The 20,148-nt window shown below is 35.2% G+C and overlaps 1 protein-coding gene across 1 annotated transcript; it reads right to left on the minus strand.

Annotated features, from left to right (window-relative positions):
- LOC109718696 (ubiquinol oxidase 4, chloroplastic/chromoplastic) lies at positions 1,361 to 14,355 on the minus strand. The gene is given in 10 exon segments (XM_020245063.1): positions 1,361 to 1,670; positions 1,672 to 1,801; positions 1,934 to 1,981; positions 2,087 to 2,158; positions 3,973 to 4,041; positions 4,465 to 4,573; positions 11,490 to 11,605; positions 12,135 to 12,228; positions 12,799 to 12,994; positions 13,997 to 14,355. Coding segments are annotated over 10 exon segments (1,113 nt in total). The 5' UTR covers positions 14,191 to 14,355; the 3' UTR covers positions 1,361 to 1,585.

The raw sequence follows: 20,148 nt of genomic DNA on the forward strand, positions 1-20,148 counted from the left end.
AACAAATATACAAAACAAATTTAACATTTGAAAAAGAAATCCTGCCTCATCAATAGTTCTTGATGCAGTCAAAAAAATAATTAAGATTAAGTTTTTTAAAAAAAATTTCAGAATTTTTATTTTTGATAATTTTGTTTTAGCTTTTTTTAGATTTTTAGAATTTTTCTGTAAGGAATAAATCGCTAATAATTAGCGATATAGTTTTGAAAGTTTTAAGTTAGGATTAAATATATTCATATTCAAAAAATTGTCAAATTTTGAGTTTTGATTTAGAGTAAAATTTGGATTTTGTAAATTTATTATAGTACGTAGAACCAAAATTTATTGTAGAATAAGACTTTTGGAGTTTATTATTATTTTTATTCTCTCTCCGCTGAGATTGTCTATCCCTCTCTCCTCCTTATGCTTCTTCACATTAGCCAGTATAAGCTTATGTCAGATGGTATCAGATCTAAATCAAACCTTTGAGAGTGTTTCTTGGTCATGTATCATGACTAGCGGTGGAGGACGAAATCAGAACGCCAAATCAGAATCAAAATGCAGGCGTTCATATCCCTTAAAACCATAACAACAATAATCTCCCTCATAGACCACCTAGACCACCTGATCTTAATGGTATCAAGTTCAAAGAATTAAGAACACAAATTGAGATATTGACCGAGCATCAAATCAGAGCCATGTTAACAATGACCGTGGTTTTAGGTTATTTAGCTTTGACAATCATTTCCATGACTGTGTTGTGTTAAGGGAACCATTAGCGTAGATGCATCAAGCGGATCGGATCGACCGATGGAGGGATTTTAGCATTAAGATAGACCTTTCTGAATATTCTTGAAGCCTACGAGTGAAGAACTTTATCGACTAGATTGATACGATCGAGTGCATTTGTAAATACAAATGTGTGCGTGAGGATAAGACGGTGAAATGTATTGCTTTAGACTTTTTAGTTCGACTTTTACATGATAGAAGCAGTTAAAATCTAAAAGTTAATAATTCGAAATACATACCGACCGTTCCTAGAGCAAGTGGTAAAAGACTTAGTAGTTGATACCCGAGGTCCTAAGTTCAAATCCTACTTATTCATATTTTCAGTTAAGTTTATTTCTAAATGAAATAAACGAAGCGAATAGCATGCTACCTATCTCTCAAACGGAAAAAAAAAAAAAGAAAAAAAAAGGGGAATACATAAGAAGAAGACACTAGCATCAACAATTTTTTAAATTCAAGCGAAGAGAGTTAGTCCATCATTTTTGTAAATCAGTTTGTACATCAAATCGTGTTATCTTCTAAACGCAAAATTAATCTAGTTTCTGCTTATATCTGAATTTGTACTTATCCCTAAATTCCAGCTAATCCATAGTACAGTAGAAAACAACTCAATTCATCACTATAGATTAGTATTAAACATGACAATTCCTGAAAATATGCCGAGCCTATACAGTATTGTAGACATTATTATCTTGAATCTAAGATCTTGTTTCTTGGTTTGGTTAACAAAAGCAACAAATGGAAAACAAACACTTCCGCGCACTATAATTATCTTACTATAATACATTTATATATTAGAATTTTTGCACTTTGGATCTTATCTATGAGAAGCTACGGATTTTTTAACACAATCGACAATGCCTTCACAATCAGCTTCAGGAAGTAAACATCCTGAATCATCAATCGTCTTCTTCCAAAGGTTTGGGAATCGAGTGTGGAGAGCGGAGGCTTCCGGGGGTTTGACATGCCTTCATTGTCTTACAGTGCTCCCCTTCGTCGTCTCGGATGTTTACAAACACGTCATACAAATTCTCTGCAAAACAAATTTGGAAAGCTAAATATTTCTTCCTATAGGTGGTTAAACTTTTCTAAAAAGTCACGGCGCAAAGTGAAAAACAACAGATAAAAGTTGAGAACAGAAAAATAAAGGTGCTCATAGCTTTACCTATTTGGGGCCTCCTAGAGCAAGGAACTCTAGCTGTCTGAAATTCGTCTGGAGAGATGCAAGCAAGTTAATCAAAATTTATGGTACAAGGGTTAAAAAAAAAAAAAAACACTCAAGTAGCTACAGAAGGGATATGAATTTCAAGTCGATTACCAAACAAATATAGGTCGTTGTTCATGTAATACTCTATAGCTGCCTTTGGAGCAGGTAAATTTTTCAACTCTTCTGCAACACAAAACAAGACACATTACGAAAACTACGCAATTGTGAAGCAAATTTGAAGTTGTTATATCTGACATGTAAAAGTTAAGTTTTCATGAATCTCGCTGCGTAGGAATTACTTAAACGAAAGAATGAGATAAGACAAAAGAAATAAACTCTCCCTATCTACCAATTACTGCATAGAATGAGATAGACAAAAGAAACAAACTCTCCCTATCTACCAATTACTGCATTGCCGGTAAGTAAACAACAGATATATTTGCTGAACAAGATAGGCAAAAGAAATTAACTATCTACTAACTACAGCATTGTTATTGAATAAAGAAAAGAGATGTCCAGAACAAGATGTTCATGCATCCTAACAAGCAGAGTGTGTGGGCAAGCACCAAACGAAATCAACTCTCTATCTATCAATTAATGCATTGTCATTGAGTAAAGATGTGCAGAACAAGATGTTCATGCATCCTAACAAGCACAGTGTGGGCAAGCACCAAACAAAATCAACTCTATCTATCAATTAATGCATCGTCATTGAGTGAAGAAAGAAGATGTGGCAAAACAAGATATTCATGCATCTGAACAGGGGCTTAATGTGGGCAAGCAGCAAGTATTTAAGTGGTGGTCAAAATTGTTCTAATGGCTGCCATGAAACAACATGAGAGGAAGATTAAAACACCCTCTTTGGTAGATAACTTCATGAAATGGCTATAGAACTCGAACATTGCTGAAACATGGAGGTATTCAATGAAGGCCTAAAAGTTCTCAATGAGTTTCATAAAAGACCCACTAGCTTCTGATAGTGTTTCCCAATAACAACTTCGGTAATTTGTTTACAAATCTAAAATTCTTGTTTTCCCTCTTATTTTGTGCAAATTACTCGACTTCTTTCGCTTGATATTCTCCTCCAGATCTCCAAAGCCTTTTTTTGAAGAATGTTACCCACTTGGTATATGAACATCAAATAGATTAACAACTATGGTGTTTTCTACTAGTTAGTATCAATCCGATCTATTGCTGCTACGGATCTCTAGAGCGACATAAGGGCCAAAGACGTACAAGGACAATAGGTCTTGGTTCTTTAAGCGTGTACCTGCTAGTGTGTACATATATACAGTAAACAATGAAATACAATGCCATCAAGACCCAGATTGATGTTGGAGTCAACAGTGCAGAACAATTAAAAAGCAAATACAGACTCTTTTTTCCCCCTCTTTCTAAGAGAAAGTATAGACCATACAAATTGAATATCAAGGTTTTTAGAAATTAAATAAAGGAAATACGCTTTAAACCGAAAAATACTCAGTTCAAAGTCATTTAATTATGCTAAAGCCAAAAAAAAGGTGTAAATAGAACAAGAAGATAATTTTTAAAAATCATTCTCACAAAAGCATCACCAAGTCTTTTTCCCACTAGTCAAGTCCCACAACTCTAAAAGATAAGAAAGATTGCATTGAAGACTGAAATGATGTAAAATTCATTGCTAGATAAAAAGCTTTAGTCAAGATACGGAGGCATGTTATTGTTAATTGAGTACTCTCTATTTCTAAAACTTGGCCCATGTGCTTATTCCATTTCCTAGTAGTACAACGAATGGTTGGGACCTCGAGTCATCAATATTCCAAATTAGATCATGATCAGAAAACAGGAATTTAATTTTTAATAGTCCAAAACTGAGTTGGATCATCAGTAAAAGAGGAAAAATAAATTGTTTAAGTCTAAACTAAATATAATACTTTTTTTTCTCTGTCTAGAATTAATCATTAAAATAAAATCTTCACAAGAATCATAGAAACACGAATTGCCCCATATATTAATACCTCCTTGGAGCTTTAAGAACTTGTCATAAGTTGAATATGCGTGCTTCTCAACACATTCAGAAAAATGATCTGCAAATAAGCATAGGCATAGCAGATGAATTAGCATCCTTCTCTTTACAGATATCCAAGTGCATAAGAAACCCACAAATAATATCTAATTCTAAAATACTGAGGCCCATTATTTGTCAATCAAGTACACTAAACATAACGCAAATTATTTAAGTTTCAATAACTCCTACAAGCCTCTAGACTCCAGTAGTTACAAGGTTCCTTTAATAGTAACTTGTTCCCACGTCAATCCTTTTCATGCTCATTAATCTCTTTACCATCTCATAACATTATTACTTTGACCTATTTGCATGTATTTCTTTCCAGCTGGAATGTTCCTCATTTCAAATCCTAGCATTAACTATCAAGTGTATCCAGAAATATTATTATACTGAAGAATGTTAACATCTATGAGGAAAAAAAATAAATAAGAAAAGTACTTACATGCCATTCGTGGGCTTAACATATACATTCCAACTGTCATAAAGTAATACAAGAATGCTGCGGTCTGTGCGAGAAAGCGATCAAACCAGAAAGAATTTCCTCCTAGTTCCTGAAGAAAAGACGAGAAAGAAAAAGGTACAGCTAACAGATATAGCAGTGATCATACATGAGCAAAAAACTAGCAGATACAAAGGGAAAGAGATTCAACAAGCATCTTGCACAGCATAACACCCACAATGAATCCTTGTTTAGATGTTAGCATCTTAACAATACAAGAATTGAGAACCCTAAAATATGTACGCCGCGCACTCATGAGGCCACATCGACAAAATTTATGGAGCTATTACGCTTCCTTTTCGCCATACCTCCGTACAGTCTCTCCACCTTCTCTCACACCCTCTCATCTGCCACTCTCACCAAACCTCCATACAACCTTCCCATCCCCCCCCAATCCCTTTTTTTTCATTTTCTGTCTTTTCTCTATTGCTCCCACATTTATGACGAAATCCCTCCTCTCCATATTTCTCCTCCCTGCCGCCTCCTTTCTCGCTCTCTATGCCCTACCTAGCCGGCCTCCGCCACCTCACCCCTGTGGAACCCCTCGTGGCGTACCTCTTCTGGGGACCGCCTCCATGTGAGGCACTATGGGGCAAGAGGTGACCCTAGAGACCCTACCTCTTCTTCTTCTTCTTCTTCTTCTTCTTCTTCTTCATCTTCTTCTTAATCACTTTCCAGAACCCTAACCGACCCTAACCAATCTCCCCCATGACCTCCTCCTCTCTATCCTCCACCTGCTCCTTGCTTCTCCTTCGCCTGACATGGCCTCCGGCCTGACCGATGCCGAACCCCTGAGGGAGCACATTTTCTTTTTCCCTTTTTTTTAGCTTTTATCTGCTATTATTTTTATGTTGATTTCACTATTGAAAATTTCTTTACCTAATTTTTATCTGCTATTTAGTTTATTTTTAATCTTTTAATTTTTTTGACTACTTAGTTAATTTTCATATTATTCGCTCAATTTTGTTGCCAGATTATTGATTTTTCTATTGAAAATTTCTTCTCTCCCTCTAATTTGCTTGATTTTAAGCAATGATTGTGAAATAGCTTTTCTTTTCTGATGAATTACACCATATAATATTTATATATATTTTTTTATAGAAAATAAATGATCTTAATTGTTAGGAACTATTGCCCCAGATTATGCAAAAAAAAATATTACTATTGTCATATACACCATTATTGTAACATATACTTGCTTGAGATGCCCTCTTATGAGTTCACGACATGGACTACGAGATTGACTGATCATATCAATTTGCTCCTGTATTTTCTTCCTATAAGATTATATTTTCTTCCTTTTTATTTCCCTTATTTTTCTATTCAGTTTTCTATTCTATGCTTTAATTTGTGTTATTAATCTATCTGTCTATTATACAACTTTATTGTCCTCTTAACGATTGCCTCTCTGATGCCTCTGGTTCCATCGGTGAGCTCTGGAAATCCCAAATTTTAGAAAAAAAAATTAGACACATGTATTAGTGATCTGCATCGCAATGCTCAAATATGAAGCCTTTTTCTGTTCTTATATTCAAAATGCACATTAATGCTCTCATGTTGTATGCATTAATGTTTGCAGGATTGTGCTGCAAACACTAGGTGACTCAAGTAATAAAAGAGTTGTTGCATTAATTTTGCTCGGATATTAGTCAATGTTCCTAGATATATTTCTCTTTGTTCTGATTTGATCATATTGCTTCTTTATAGCGGGAACTCTCTTCTTTAGGTTTATATTTTTCGCCCTTACTTTTTCCCCTCTTTTTTCTGCTTACGCTTTCCCTGCAGTTATTGCCTATCACAACTTTCTACTTTCTCTTTTTATTGTTTCAGTTTGTGCCGAAAAGCTGTAAGCGAGCTAAAAATGATTAATGCAAGTTTGGCGGTCTTGGGGAAACTCTTGCAGCTATTGATAGCAGAAAAACTATCGATCAGCAACAAGAAAAAAGTTTTTTCTATTCCATGCAAAAAAAACTAATGAAGGCCTTAATAGTCAAGCTTAGTTGCCTTTTTTGCATGGAATTTTGTGGGGAGAGCCCAGAGTGAGTTTATGGTTCACGATTCATCCATAAAGACAAGCGATGGTGATAGAAAATTAAAAAAATAGGGCATCCGTGAAGATGAGCAATGATGATAGAAAATTAAAAAATAGGACAAGTTTGATGGCCTTAGGGCAACTCTTGCACCTATTAATGGTTAAAAAACTACCAAACAAGTATGTTCCAGAAAGCTGACAAAATCCTTACTATCTTTGCTATCTGAGCTCACTTGCTTTTTATACTTGCACTATTAATCAGCCACAAAGCTATGTATTTATATGCCCCTATTAGACTGTTCTTCTTTCTTTTCTCTATTGAAGACTATTTGATTGTTTTAGTGCTTTTACATAATACAGTACTATTAATTTTTGCTATATCTATTTTTTTCTACCATTTTTTTTTAACTACTGTTGTCATTTATGCTATTTTTTCCTTTATGGTTAGGATTATGTGCATTCACTTGGTAATCTTAATCGTTAGGTTTTAATAGCACATTTAGATGTTTAATTACTATATGTCTTTTTCCTACCACCGATTATGATTTATGATAACAAACCTATTGGCATTATCTTTCGCAAAACAACAACAGGATGGACGTGTTTGTTTGTCTGAACTTGAAGAAAAAAAAGTTGTTTTATTGGCCAGATATGCTCTCCAAGATAAGGCAACGATGGATGGCCCGGAGGCTTCCGCTAATTAATTTTTTTTTATTCTATGAATGTTTGTCACAAATGTTGAGTAGCTTATAAAAAAAGGCATACTAGGACAATCAATTTTATTCCAATTGCTATACGTGTTTATCATTTGTTACTAATAATTTGCGACTCCTTAACGTTGTCTATTGTGAAATATTATTAACTATGGTGCATCTTTGAGTCTATTATTATTCTTATAAGGTGGTGACATTTTACAAATTGAAGTTGCCCTTTATTCAATTATGATGGTTTGCTTTCATAAATAGCTAATTATTAATTCCCCTGCTTTATTTTCTCTACTGGCCTCTATTTGTCCCGGCATATCTATGAGTGTAGTGTTTTGCTATTACTTAAACTGAACTATGACTGCTTCGACAATTAATTTTTGTATTGAGGGTAGAGACAAGCCCATTTTGCCTCTATCCTCGGTCTGTCACCCATCTTTTCCTTCCTCTTATAGGTTTTCTCTCTTCTGCTATGTGGCAAGAGCAATGTAAGAAAGGAGGGTTTGGATGTTTTCCTCTATTTGTTCAACAAAGTGCCAATTCAACTCTTTTCTTTTAATGTTCTCAAACTCCATGATAACTTTTACTTTCTATATGGTCCTTTTGGGTTTTGTAGTTTTTTTTACCAATGAATTACGGAAACTTAGATCCTGCATATTTTATGAGATTATCGCACCCTCAATTTGTTTGAGAAAATGCCAATTAGACTTCCTTTTCATTTCTCTATATAAATTCTGTTTCTAAATTCTTTTCTTTCAATTTTTTATTTTTCATCATGTTATTGTAACCATTATATGGAAATTGATTTTTCTTATTTTCAGAAATTATTGCTATGACAACAAATTAAAAGCATTTTTGCCCAACTGAAATCGACTGACCAACTGAGTACTGAAATTGATATATTGATATTGCATTTGATATATCTACTATTTATACTGCATTGGATCATATGTGACTTCATACCAAGAAAAACTGGATACTTTTTATTGGATGTTGAATTGATATAATCCAAGAGCTTCTGAATTGATGTATCTTCTATTTACACTTCTTTGAATGCTCCAAATTGATGTAATATTTGAAAGCTCCATTGTGGAGGATACCCACAGAAGCTCCAAGGTATCAATTGAAAGCTCCAATATAGGAGCTCAAATGTACAAATATGTATATTGCAACAATTCTATTCAATTAGTAAGGACAAACGAATTTAGGATCTAACCACCAAATAAATGGATCTTATGCTTCTTCATTGGGTCAACAGAAATATGGGACCAAAAGGAAATATGGGACCAAGCATTGGACACTTTGTTAAATATTGAACTAATGTCTACAGCTAAGTTAGTTAATTCGCGAATTATTCGCGAATTTTTGAAGAAACGAATTAAACAGCCGTTTCCCCATTTTTCCGAAAAATTCGAAAAAAAACGCGTTTTTTCGTCAAAAATAATTATTCAAAAATTATTCGCGATTCGCGAATGATTCGCCCAAAAAAAAGGGCGCTCGTGGTCACAGACTCGCGGCCGCGGGTCGCGTCGTCGCCGAACTCGTCCGTGTCGTCGTCGTCCTCCTCCTCCGCCGCCCTGGCCGGCGCCGGGAGCAAGAGGGCCGCGGCGGCAGATCCCGTCTTGCCCGAGGCCGTCCACGGAAACCATGNATTTTGATGTTAACTAATTAGATAATATAATTTTAATTTCAAATTATAACTCTTATTCCTCTAGTTCCAATCTAACCATCCAAACACTATTTACCTTATTTTTAGGAACAACTCAATTTTCATCCAAACGCAAAATTGGTTTAGTTTTTCTGCTTATACCTGAACTTGTATCTATCCATGAAACTAGCAGTTCTTATTTATACCTGAACCAAACGCAGCCTAATTCTTCAAGACGCCAATAAAAGCTCCATTTTTGTTTTTTCCGTTCATTTTGTGTCAATAATACTATCTGCACAATCATATATGGTATATAAATTTTATATTAAAAACGGTCAACGAGTTGAACATGAGCGAATTGGTGCCAACCCGAGGTCGGCTGGAAATTATTGGCGGTTGTCTCGTATTGGCCCTGAGCTCGTGACGAGCTGGAGAAATGTACCTCGTGACCAGATCGTAGTTTAACGCGCTAACTTGTTTTTGGCTTATTAGCGCGATTAGTTTACCAGCCCGAGCTAGCTCGTATACAGCTTGAATTATTTATAATAATTAATATACTATAATATATATAGTATATTAATTATTATATATTTATTATATAGCCGAATTTTTTATCCCGAATTTTTAATTGGTGAACGTATAATATCCGTATAAATTACGTATCCGAATAATTGCCGAATCCGTTTTTTAGCCGTATTTTTCAACGAATTTAAAAATTAAAAGACGAATTTTATCCGAATTATACCCGTACCGAATTTTTGCTGAATCCGAATTAACTAACTATGGTCTACAGTTGCGGTATCTTCTACTTCTTCATTAGATCTTATACCTTTCATACTAGATGGTGCTATTTAAAGATATTCTTGCACCTGGGGATTGTTGAGTGGAAGAAGTTAGTGTTAAGATAGTCTCATTATTTATGTTATGTCTTATAACTTGCTGGTAATTTAATGATTCTAAATGTTTACTCCTCACTTTAAAACCCTCTTATGTTACTAAATGATTTGGTATTATTTGTTGTGTCAGAACTTAATATTTACTTTTCTATTTTTCCAGTAATGTTTATCTATTAAAAAACTGTTATTCGAACAAAATCTAAAGATTATATTTTATTTTTCTATATAATTACATATAAAATATAATATTGATTTTAAAAAATAACTGTAATAATATCTTCCCACAGCATCGAGCAGGCCCTTAGCTAGTTTGCTATAAAGAGATGGCAGATTAGTTATAGACCTTTCCAACAGAAAATATTGGAACCGCAGAAATTGGTAGATTTTATTACAAGTGGATTAGATGACCATGTATTTGTACAATTATTAATGACAAAAAATGTTCTCACATAGTCTGCTGTATAACTATGGTTTAGACAATCTAAATGTAGCAACAAGGAGTATATAAAGCAATCAGTTTTAGCATTATCACAGGATATGCATTCTTATACATAACAATTATCTCTGGTTCTGCTAATTTGCTCTGACATGCATTTTTTGAAGTCATAAAGGTGGAAATGCCAACCTTCTTGCTTCATAAAAGCAAGGCTAAGAAAGCATCAACACCGCATAGCATCAAATTAACGGGACAAGGCTTATTACATATGAACAAAGAATTACTTAAAAGGCAAGTGATGTGGTCCGATGAATAGAGAGTAGAGTGCAGTTTTTTCTTACATGTATATCTCATCAATGTTCCGAATAGCGGTCTATGCGGTCGCATATGTGGTTCAGACCATAAACCGGTACATATGTGGTGCAGTATGCACCAAGCAGGCCGCATATGCGATAATTTTTTAAAAAAAAAGGTTTTTTAAGGTGGGATTGAAATACAATGTTGAATGAGATTGATTAATATTTATACATATGCATATGACTATTTTCAAACAAGTTTAATTAATAATATTGCATATAAATGCAATTATAATTATATATAAATATAATTTAACTATCTCTCTTCTTATTGTCGTTAGTAGGTATTATTCCTAATCTATAATAAGTGTATTTATAGATATTGATGACTAATTTTGTAGTTGCTAGTTGTTATTATACTAGATTTTTTTTCAATGTTGGTCTCTTAAATGATGTGAATGACAACTGATTGAAATATTATTATTCTTTATAAAAGTTCAGCATACCGCTTTTTAGAACATTGATTTTTGTTTGCCATTTTTATGCTTTTACATTGAAATTTTATTTATTTCTCTATTTAATAATTAAGACTAAATTACTAATTGTTAGTTTAGTGATACATGAGTTCAGATGAGGTCCCTTAAAATTAATTATTTTAATTTGTGAATTCCGAATTGTTACTTTAGTTATTCAACTTTGTTAAGAAGCATTTATATATAAATATGATAGTACCTATAAATATTTTATTAATATTTTAAAAAATAGTCTGCATATGCATCTGCATACCCCATATGCGCTATGCAGTAGGTAACTGCATGGATACCGCATATCGCTTTTTGGAATATTGTATTTCATATTTTGTTTTTCTTCCTTTGTTCTTCTTTCTTTTCATGTGTGTCTGTATCACAGAGAGAGAGAGAGAGAGAGAGAGAGAGAGAGAGAGAGAGAGAGAATACTTCCATGATTAGCAGATGGTGCAACTCATTCCAGCTCTCAGCAAAATGCACCTTCAAATAGTCAGCTCTTCTCCACCAACCAAAGCTCTCATACAGATGAAGAACAGATATAAAGGCTGCCCAAAAATAAGATGAGCTACAGTAAGAAAAGATATTTCTGAATCTGTCCTAAAAAGCATGGAGACTTGAGGGCTACACAGCTAAATTGTATTGATAGTAGTATTATATCTTAAGAATGTGAATGGACATAAAAGAAAGGGTAAATTACACTTTTGGTACTGAAACTATAAGGTGCACCACACTTTCATCCTCAAACTTTAATTTCTTGCTCAAACTTTCTGAATTGTTACAATAAAGTCCAACAACCCAAATTAGTTGGCTACATATTAACAAATTATTGATTTAGAAGTGATATAGCATCTTAATTATTGTCACATCATCAATCACAATACTTTCACATCACTTCCACATCAACAATATGTAAATATTTTGTCAACTAAATTGGGTTGTGGGACTTGGTTGCAATAATTCAAAAAGTTCGAATCATAAATCACAACAAATTAAAGTTTAAGGACCAGAGTGTCACACTCATAGTTTGAGGACCAAAAGTGTAATTTACCCTAAAAGAAAAGAGGTGATATTTACCAAAATATGGCACCCTGGCAATCGTTTCCAGCACATAAAATCTAGCATAGTGACGGTCATGGTATAGTGCATCAATTACCTGGATCACTGACTCCTACAAATATGACATGTAATGCCAATGAACAACTAATTTTAAACAAAAAGGCACATGCCAAACATTATTCAAAAAAAGGAAAAAAAAACTGGCAGCGATAATGAAGTCAAATAAGAACAAGAAACACCACAATATGAAAACAGAATCTTCTCATTAGTCAATTGGAAAAGCAAAAGCTAAATTTTGATGTATATTAAGCCGGTGAATATACTGACAGTATAAGAATGATACCACCAACAGTTCCTAAAATTTTTCTTCAATAATGGACCAAAAACTAAAGGAATACAATCCAAGTGATGTAGTAGTTGGCACGAGTTCAATAAAGATTTAGTCATGATCAGTTTCTGGATGGTTGGACAGATATTCTGAAAACTGCAGCAGAATTTTCAATTTTAGCCTTTCTTTCATTCGGAATCACATCAAACAGATAATTCTCCACATGACATAATGCATGACAACATGCAGAAGGGCATGAACATGCTCAATAACAAGTTCATTATGAATATAAGTTATCACATGACATGCTTATAAGCCATGCAAATATCACTGAAACAAAAGAAACATGCATACCGTGAGGAGAATATTCACAGACTGCTCACACTTGATAACCCATCTCTCCAGCATTCCTGGTGTGCTCGTCGTCACATCATCAGCACCTGCCAATCTTCCTGCATCATCGGGGAATGTCTTAACACTAAATGATTCTTCCACAGTCACCTTTTCATCTTTCTCCCGCACTGTTGCGGCCCTTACTCGACATGATTTCCTTCAGGATCAACAATAAAAGTGAAGATTAGACTAATTCTTAAAACTGGTTCAACAAGTCATCAAAATTAGAAGACTACAACTATCAATTCATAGCATTACGGTGAAAATAAAAAAGAAAAAAATTGTTAAAACTTCAAAATGGCTCCATTATTGTATAGTACCCTATTGTTTAACATATGGCATTTTGCCTTCATGTAGTTTCTGTTTAGATTCTATACAAAGAGGACGGTGAAGGGCTAAATTTTATAAAGGACTGGTGATAAAGTGCAAATCACAGCATAAAGAAGCGCTATGTTTTACCACTTTGTGGTTAATGATAGTAATTGTGACAGAAGCTATTTGGCCCCGCTTATGCTTCTAAATTTAGCGGCTGCCTAAGTAGAACGTTTGTCAAGAGAAAATCTAGAGCTTTTCCTGTAGGATAAAGCAGAACTTAATTTATTGGCCTCAAAAGCAGAAGCTCTAATCACTACTGAATCTGTATGGGGGGGGGGGGAGGAGGAATCTACTGGAGATATTTCAATATTATTCTTCTCCTGATAATACTACTCAACCAGCACTTCATCAAGTTGCACAATATTCTACAACACAACATCCTGATAATACTACTCAATAAGCAGTTACACTCTGTTTGGTACCAAATCATGATAGAGTTGAGTTCAAACCCTTATATCTACTCGCACCTACGGAAATCATCCCAAATCATTTAAATCGATTCAAATCACAATTACTAACGTTTCTGAATAAACGACATAATGGATTGTGATTAGTGGTTGCGTACACATCTACGATTTAGAGGATTCCCAAAAAATAGTGTTAGGGCTAAGGTTTTAGGGTTTACGGTCATAAACTACAGTAGGGCAAAGTGCTGTACTTCAAACCACAACATAGTAAACTGCAATTTAGTTCATCCAATTGATAGAAGATCAATTCTAATACCAAGAAATAACCAAACAAATGCATTTTTTTACTTTTTTTCTTTTTTTTTTAACAAATATACCTAGAAGCGAAGCCGCGGAAAGGGCGAAACGGCAGCGGCGATCGGAGAACGGCGAGAGGGTTGTAGAGGAAGCGGTGGGCGGAGCTCGAAAGGGAGGGGGTTGTGAGGGTTCGTGAATTGGAATTGGAGATCGTCGGAGACGACGGAGGGGTCAAAGCGAACGAGGAGATCGTTGTCGCCACCATTATCACCATCTATCTCTCTCGTCTCTACTCTCTCTCTCTCTCTCTCTACACACTCTCTCTCTCTCTCTCGTAGTGTGCAAAGTGAGGAGGAGAGAGTTTTGGGGACGAAGAGACGGTCGGAGAACGGGAGCTCAAGGGCCTTTGAAATGCCCCTTGAGTTGTAAGTAAAAAACTCAATTTATACCCTTCAAACAGATGAGCCTATAAATACTATTTTATAATTTTCTGTACATATATGGAGTCCCGCTATAATACTTTTAATAAAGCACCAAGCACTTCATATTTATAAATTTTTTATTATTAAATTTATTTTTTTAATTATTTTTATCTGTTAGAATATATTATTCAATCAATCATCTACTGAGTTTTAGAAATTTTATATTATTCTAATCATATATTTTTTTAATCTAATAGTCTAAAATATATAAGTATTAATAATTTGGTATTTTTAAAAATATTGGAGCTTAATTCTACAATAATATATCTATCTATTAAGCGATAATATTAAAAAATTTAAGTTCAGTCCGGGTTTGAAGTAATTCGGCCGAGTCGGGTTTTCACATGGAGTCGAGTCGGCTTGAAATTTGGCCGCGTCGAGTTAACTCGCCCGAGTTTGGAGTCGGCGCGCCGAAATTTATTATATGAAAAAATCAATTTGTGAGCCAATCAACAGCGCCGCATTTGTACTCGTGATTACACGTGGCGAAGGATGGCTGTTAGTGTGCGTCAAAATCCACACCTCGATTTAGAAACACAAATTTGATGCCACGTGGAGAGAGGGCACGTGGGAAAAGGATAATGGGTACTTGATGCTCGGAAAATTGTTAGCTTTACAGTTTTTTGTGGTAACCAAACATTTACTTGTCCACGCAAGATGCTCACTCCACATGACCATCCAATATTAAGGACCGTCCGATTGCATATAGTTACAATTAAACTACAATTATAACTATATTAAATACAAATTTATTATTTGATTTGATATATTTAACTTTAATTATTATTATAATAGAAACTGCAAGAGAAACCCCAACTGCAACACTTGAAGAGAATAACTTTAAACAAAATATATACTTACCTCCTTAAATATTTTTTAAATAAAAAAAATATTTTTTTTTTAATATTGGAGGTAATCTCACCATCATATATATAAAATGATAAACTTTTAAAAATTATTTCTCATCTGCATGTAACCAAACAAATTATATAGTTATAGCACTTTTTACTACATCAAACCAAACAAGATGCATGTGTAGTTGCAACTGCTGCATTTCCAATTATATACATCTCCAACTATACTGCATTTGTAATCACATCTAACCAAACGACTCCTGAAGTCCACAACAACAATAATTGGAGAACAAATATATTGGGATTTAGGATTTAGCATATAATAATAGAACTTAGAAAAAAGTTAATTTTATACAGCTTTCTGTAAACATGCCGAATAACAAATATAATTCTATAAAGTTCAACTTTTTATATTTATCCCTACAAAAGTCCAATGATATTCATATTTTTCTACATGATTTGTTATTTTTAGAACACTACTTGTTTTTTAATAGAAGATAAATGAAGTGATATTTTTACCATCACAAATATGTCCCTCCAAAAGTCCCAACTGTTATAATTATGTAAAAATGTCCTCCCAAAATTTTCAACGGTCATCTTCTTCTTTTTTACCATAACAAATAATATAAGAGGGGTAAAAAAGTCAATTTATCTCATTCACTAATTAGGATTAAGTATTTTACTTATAAACTATATTTTTTTAATGGATTCTAACAACGAAGGTATATCGGAAAACTTTAGAACTTTTATAGAGATAAATATAAAAAGTTGAACTTTGTAGGAATATATTTGCTATCCGATAAGTTTACAGGGAGCTGTATGCAATTAATACAAAAAATTAATAATAGCATTTGGAGTTTAGTAATTAGTACCAAGCTCTTGGTGCTATCGCCTATCAATAGTATCCCAGCCAGACTCTTTAGAATGAACTAGACTGGAATACTATCAATAGCACCAAGCTATTGATGCTATCAGTTTTTTAGCGCTTAGATTGAGAAATGTGCGGTTATGATGATGTGGACCCCCTAGGGTTGAGTTGGTGGTTGGTCTTGAATAGTATAATCTAACGGGTAAAAATAATCAAAGGATTAAATCTACTCGTAGAAAACTCGATAGCACCAAGCCCTTAGTGCTATCGATAGTATTCCAACCGGACTCTATTTAGAATATACTAAGGGCGCGTTTGATTCGAAGTTGGAATCGGAATCAGAATCAGAATCGAAATATAAATAAGCTGGAATCGGAATCAGAATGACTCATTACCTAATTCTGTTTGGTTTGTTACATGAATCGGAATCGGAATAAATCATTTCTATTGTCGGTGTTTGGTTCATGTAGATATAAAAAGCGTAATCAAATTAATATACTAACTTTATCTTTATAATATATTAATTTAAATTCAAATTAAAAATTTAGATCAAAATTTTGAAATAATGTCAAAATTTTAAATCTATCTTTTTTTTAAAAAAATAAACTTTGAAGTTGAGTGGATAATTCAAAATATAAAACTAAATTTTGATTTATTCAAATTCAAACTTAAAATTACAATTTAAATTTTAATTTAAATAAATAAATTTAATTTAAGTTTTAAATAAAATTTGAATAAAATTTTATATAAATTAAAATTTAATTTGAATTCAAATTTATAAGTTAGATTCAAAATACTTGATTAAATTTTAATTTTTAATTCAAAATTCAAATTAAAATGTAAAATTATAAATTTAATTTCTAAATTTAAACTCATATTTTAATTAAAAAAAAGTTGAAAAAATAAAATTAATTCAAATAAATATCCATTCCGTCCAGATTCAACTTCCAATCCGGCCTAGGAGGCCGGATTAGAAAAAGAGGTGATTGGGAGATTCCCATTCTACTCGGGAATCGGAATCGAAATGGAACCCCCGCGTACCAAACACCCACAAACGGATCCACCATTTCCATTCCGATTCCAGGGTGCAAAAAAAGCGAACCAAACACGCCCTAATAATATTATCATGTCATCAGCAGTACTAATTATAGGATATCTTTTATATTTGTATGTAGAGTTTGTAGGAAAATATGGACTGTCCTAGTATAGTTGGTATCTAAAATTTTACGTTCAAAATCAAACTACTTCACATTCTCAGCTAATTTTTTATATTTATTATTGTGAGGTTGATCTCAAGGAACAGATTATAAATTAAACAGTTGGTGGATAGTATATTTAATTTGAATCTTAAGTCCCCATTTGGTTTGAAAAATAAAAATATGAACAATAAAAGTTATTCCCGCTATTCTACCAAATATTATATATTTTTTTCAATTATTTTAGAATAGTTTCGGATAAGCTATCCATCTTGATGGAATAATGCTATCATTCATAAGATTTAATTCTAAATAAACTTTATTAAGATTATAAATTAAGTTAAAATAAATTATATAAACATAATATATTATATATTATTATAGTGGATTATTTTATTATAAAAATTATTAATTGTACTATATTAATACATATTATTATAAAATATTATATTTAAGTATTATAATAAATTATTTTTATTAAATTTAAGCTTAAGTAGAATTTGAAAAAAAAAAGTGTTACATTTTAAATATTCTTTGATACCACTTGTCACGGGTCTAATGACTTTTTGTCGAAAAGCCCGCGCGGCGCTCGTCAGTCACCTGCACAAAACGAGCCAGCCAAGCCAAAGCGTCCCGAGGCACAACTTCGCAAATTGGCAACGACCGAGAATTGAGAGAAAGCAGGTAAAGGGATCCTGCAAATTGGCACAAACAACGAGTATTTTATTGATAACGAAAAGTTGGACTACAAGCGAAAGGCACAAGACTCGACTTGGTCGGGCATGGCCGGTGAGGGCAAAATGATCACCAAGACACTACGCATTTAGCGAAGCGGACTCACTTAATACGTCTCACCCAACCTTCCCGTACTACCCCATATTGGCATCCACCCATTTTGCACCCCAGGAATACAAAAGTGCTTATCGAGGGGTACGTTTTCCTACTCCGCACACCCATGAAAAAATAGGCTGCCAACCCATGTCCGACACGCGTCCGGCTCAATCCGTCGCATAAGCGGCCATCGTTAGCGAAACCTATGTCCCCTTGGATGAGTAGCACAAGTGAACCCGCAGGTAGCCAACCAGATGCCAATTTACAAGCAATGCCCATCCTAAATAAGAAAAATCCTATGTCGACGTCTTGCCGGACACAACATTTACAGGCTCTGTACAAACTCAATGTTATTGACAAGGTTAGGGCCGTTGACAACTAAAAAGGGCCCTGACAGACTCCCCCACTTGATTTCTCGACGCCCTCGTCGAGGTCTTCAGCTTGTACCTCCTTGCGTGCTTTGTTCATCCCAACGTATCCATTGAGGACTTCTGCTAGTACTCCCTGATCCTGTCTTCTTCATGCCGAAGTGCGTCTTCACGCTCCCAACTGGCTTCAGCCTTTGGTAGATTCTTCCACTAGACGAGGAACTCCCTTTCAGCTGCTCCACTAGGTAGCTTTCGCAATCTGTTCGCCAGAATTTTGTCAACTCGCCTCTCGACTGAGGAAATGGTGAGGGTGGGGCGAGTCGAGCTGTTCCTTGAGGGATCTTCGAGGTCGGCATGTTAGGGCTTCAGGCAGCTCGTATGGGATACGGGGTGAATTTTAAGCCACGCCGGGAGCTGCACACTGTAGGAGACCTTTCCCACCTTGCCCACGATAGGAAATGGACCTTCATACTTCCGGACCAAACCCTTGTACACCTTTCAGAACACTCTTAGGGATGCTGGTTAGAGCTTGACCAGCACGAGGTCACCTTTGCTGTAGTCTCGAGGCCGCCTATTCTTATCGGCCCACTTCTTCATCGTTCTAGCCGCCTTCTCCAAGTAGGCTCGAGCGATCTCAGCATTACGATGCCACTCCTTGGCAATGTAGTAAGCTGAGGGGCTGCTGCCGGTATACCCGATGACCAAAGTATGCGGCATAGAAGGTTGCTGGCCAGTGATGATCTCGAAGGGGCTTTTGTTGGTTGCAGAGCTCCGCTGCAGGTTGTACGAGAACTGGGCTACATCAAGTAGCTTCACCCAGTCTCGTTGGTTGGCACTTACGAAGTGTCGAAGATACTGCTCGAGCAGCGAATTTATTCTTTCAGTCTGGCCATCAGTCTGGGGGTGCAGGCTGGTAGAGAAGTATAGCTTGGAACCCAAAAGCTTGAAGAGCTCCGTCCATAACCGCCAGAGGAAGTGGGAATCCCTATCACTGATGATGTTCTGTGGGACTCCCTAATACTTCACTACATGCTTCAAAAATAGCCGCGCCGTCTCCTCAGCAGTACAACTTATGGGTGCGGGGATGAAAGTGGCATACTTCGAAAATCGGTCCACTATGACGAGAATCGAACCGAACTCCCGCACCTTTGGCAGACTGGAGATGAAGTCCAGGGAGACGCTCTCCCATGGCCGCTCCGGTACTGGTAAGGGCTCCAGCAGCCTACACGACTTCTCTCGCTCTACCTTGTCTTGCTGGCATGTGAGACAGATGCATACATATTCTTCGATGTCTTCCTCCATTTTCGGCCAATAATAGGCCATCTCTATAAGGGCCAGGGTTCGATGTACGCCCGGGTGGCCTGCCCACAAAGTGTCATGACACTCCTGGAGCAGTTCTCTCCTCAAGTTCCCCGCCCGCGGCACGTACACTCGATCCCCCTTTGTTTTGATGAGGCCATCCTGGATCCAGAATCTTCGCGCCTTGCCTTCGTCGATCTGTTGCTTGAGAGTCACTGTCATGGGATCTTTCTCCAACCCTTCACGAATCCTCTTTTGCAAAGTCGTTTGTACTTGACTTGCCCTCTCATTCGACAGAGTTTTAAGAGCGGCAAGTTCGGCCTTTCTGCTGAGA

This window comes from Ananas comosus, linkage group 12 (genome assembly GCF_001540865.1).
Source record: "Ananas comosus cultivar F153 linkage group 12, ASM154086v1, whole genome shotgun sequence".
Taxonomy (NCBI): Eukaryota; Viridiplantae; Streptophyta; class Magnoliopsida; order Poales; family Bromeliaceae; genus Ananas; species Ananas comosus.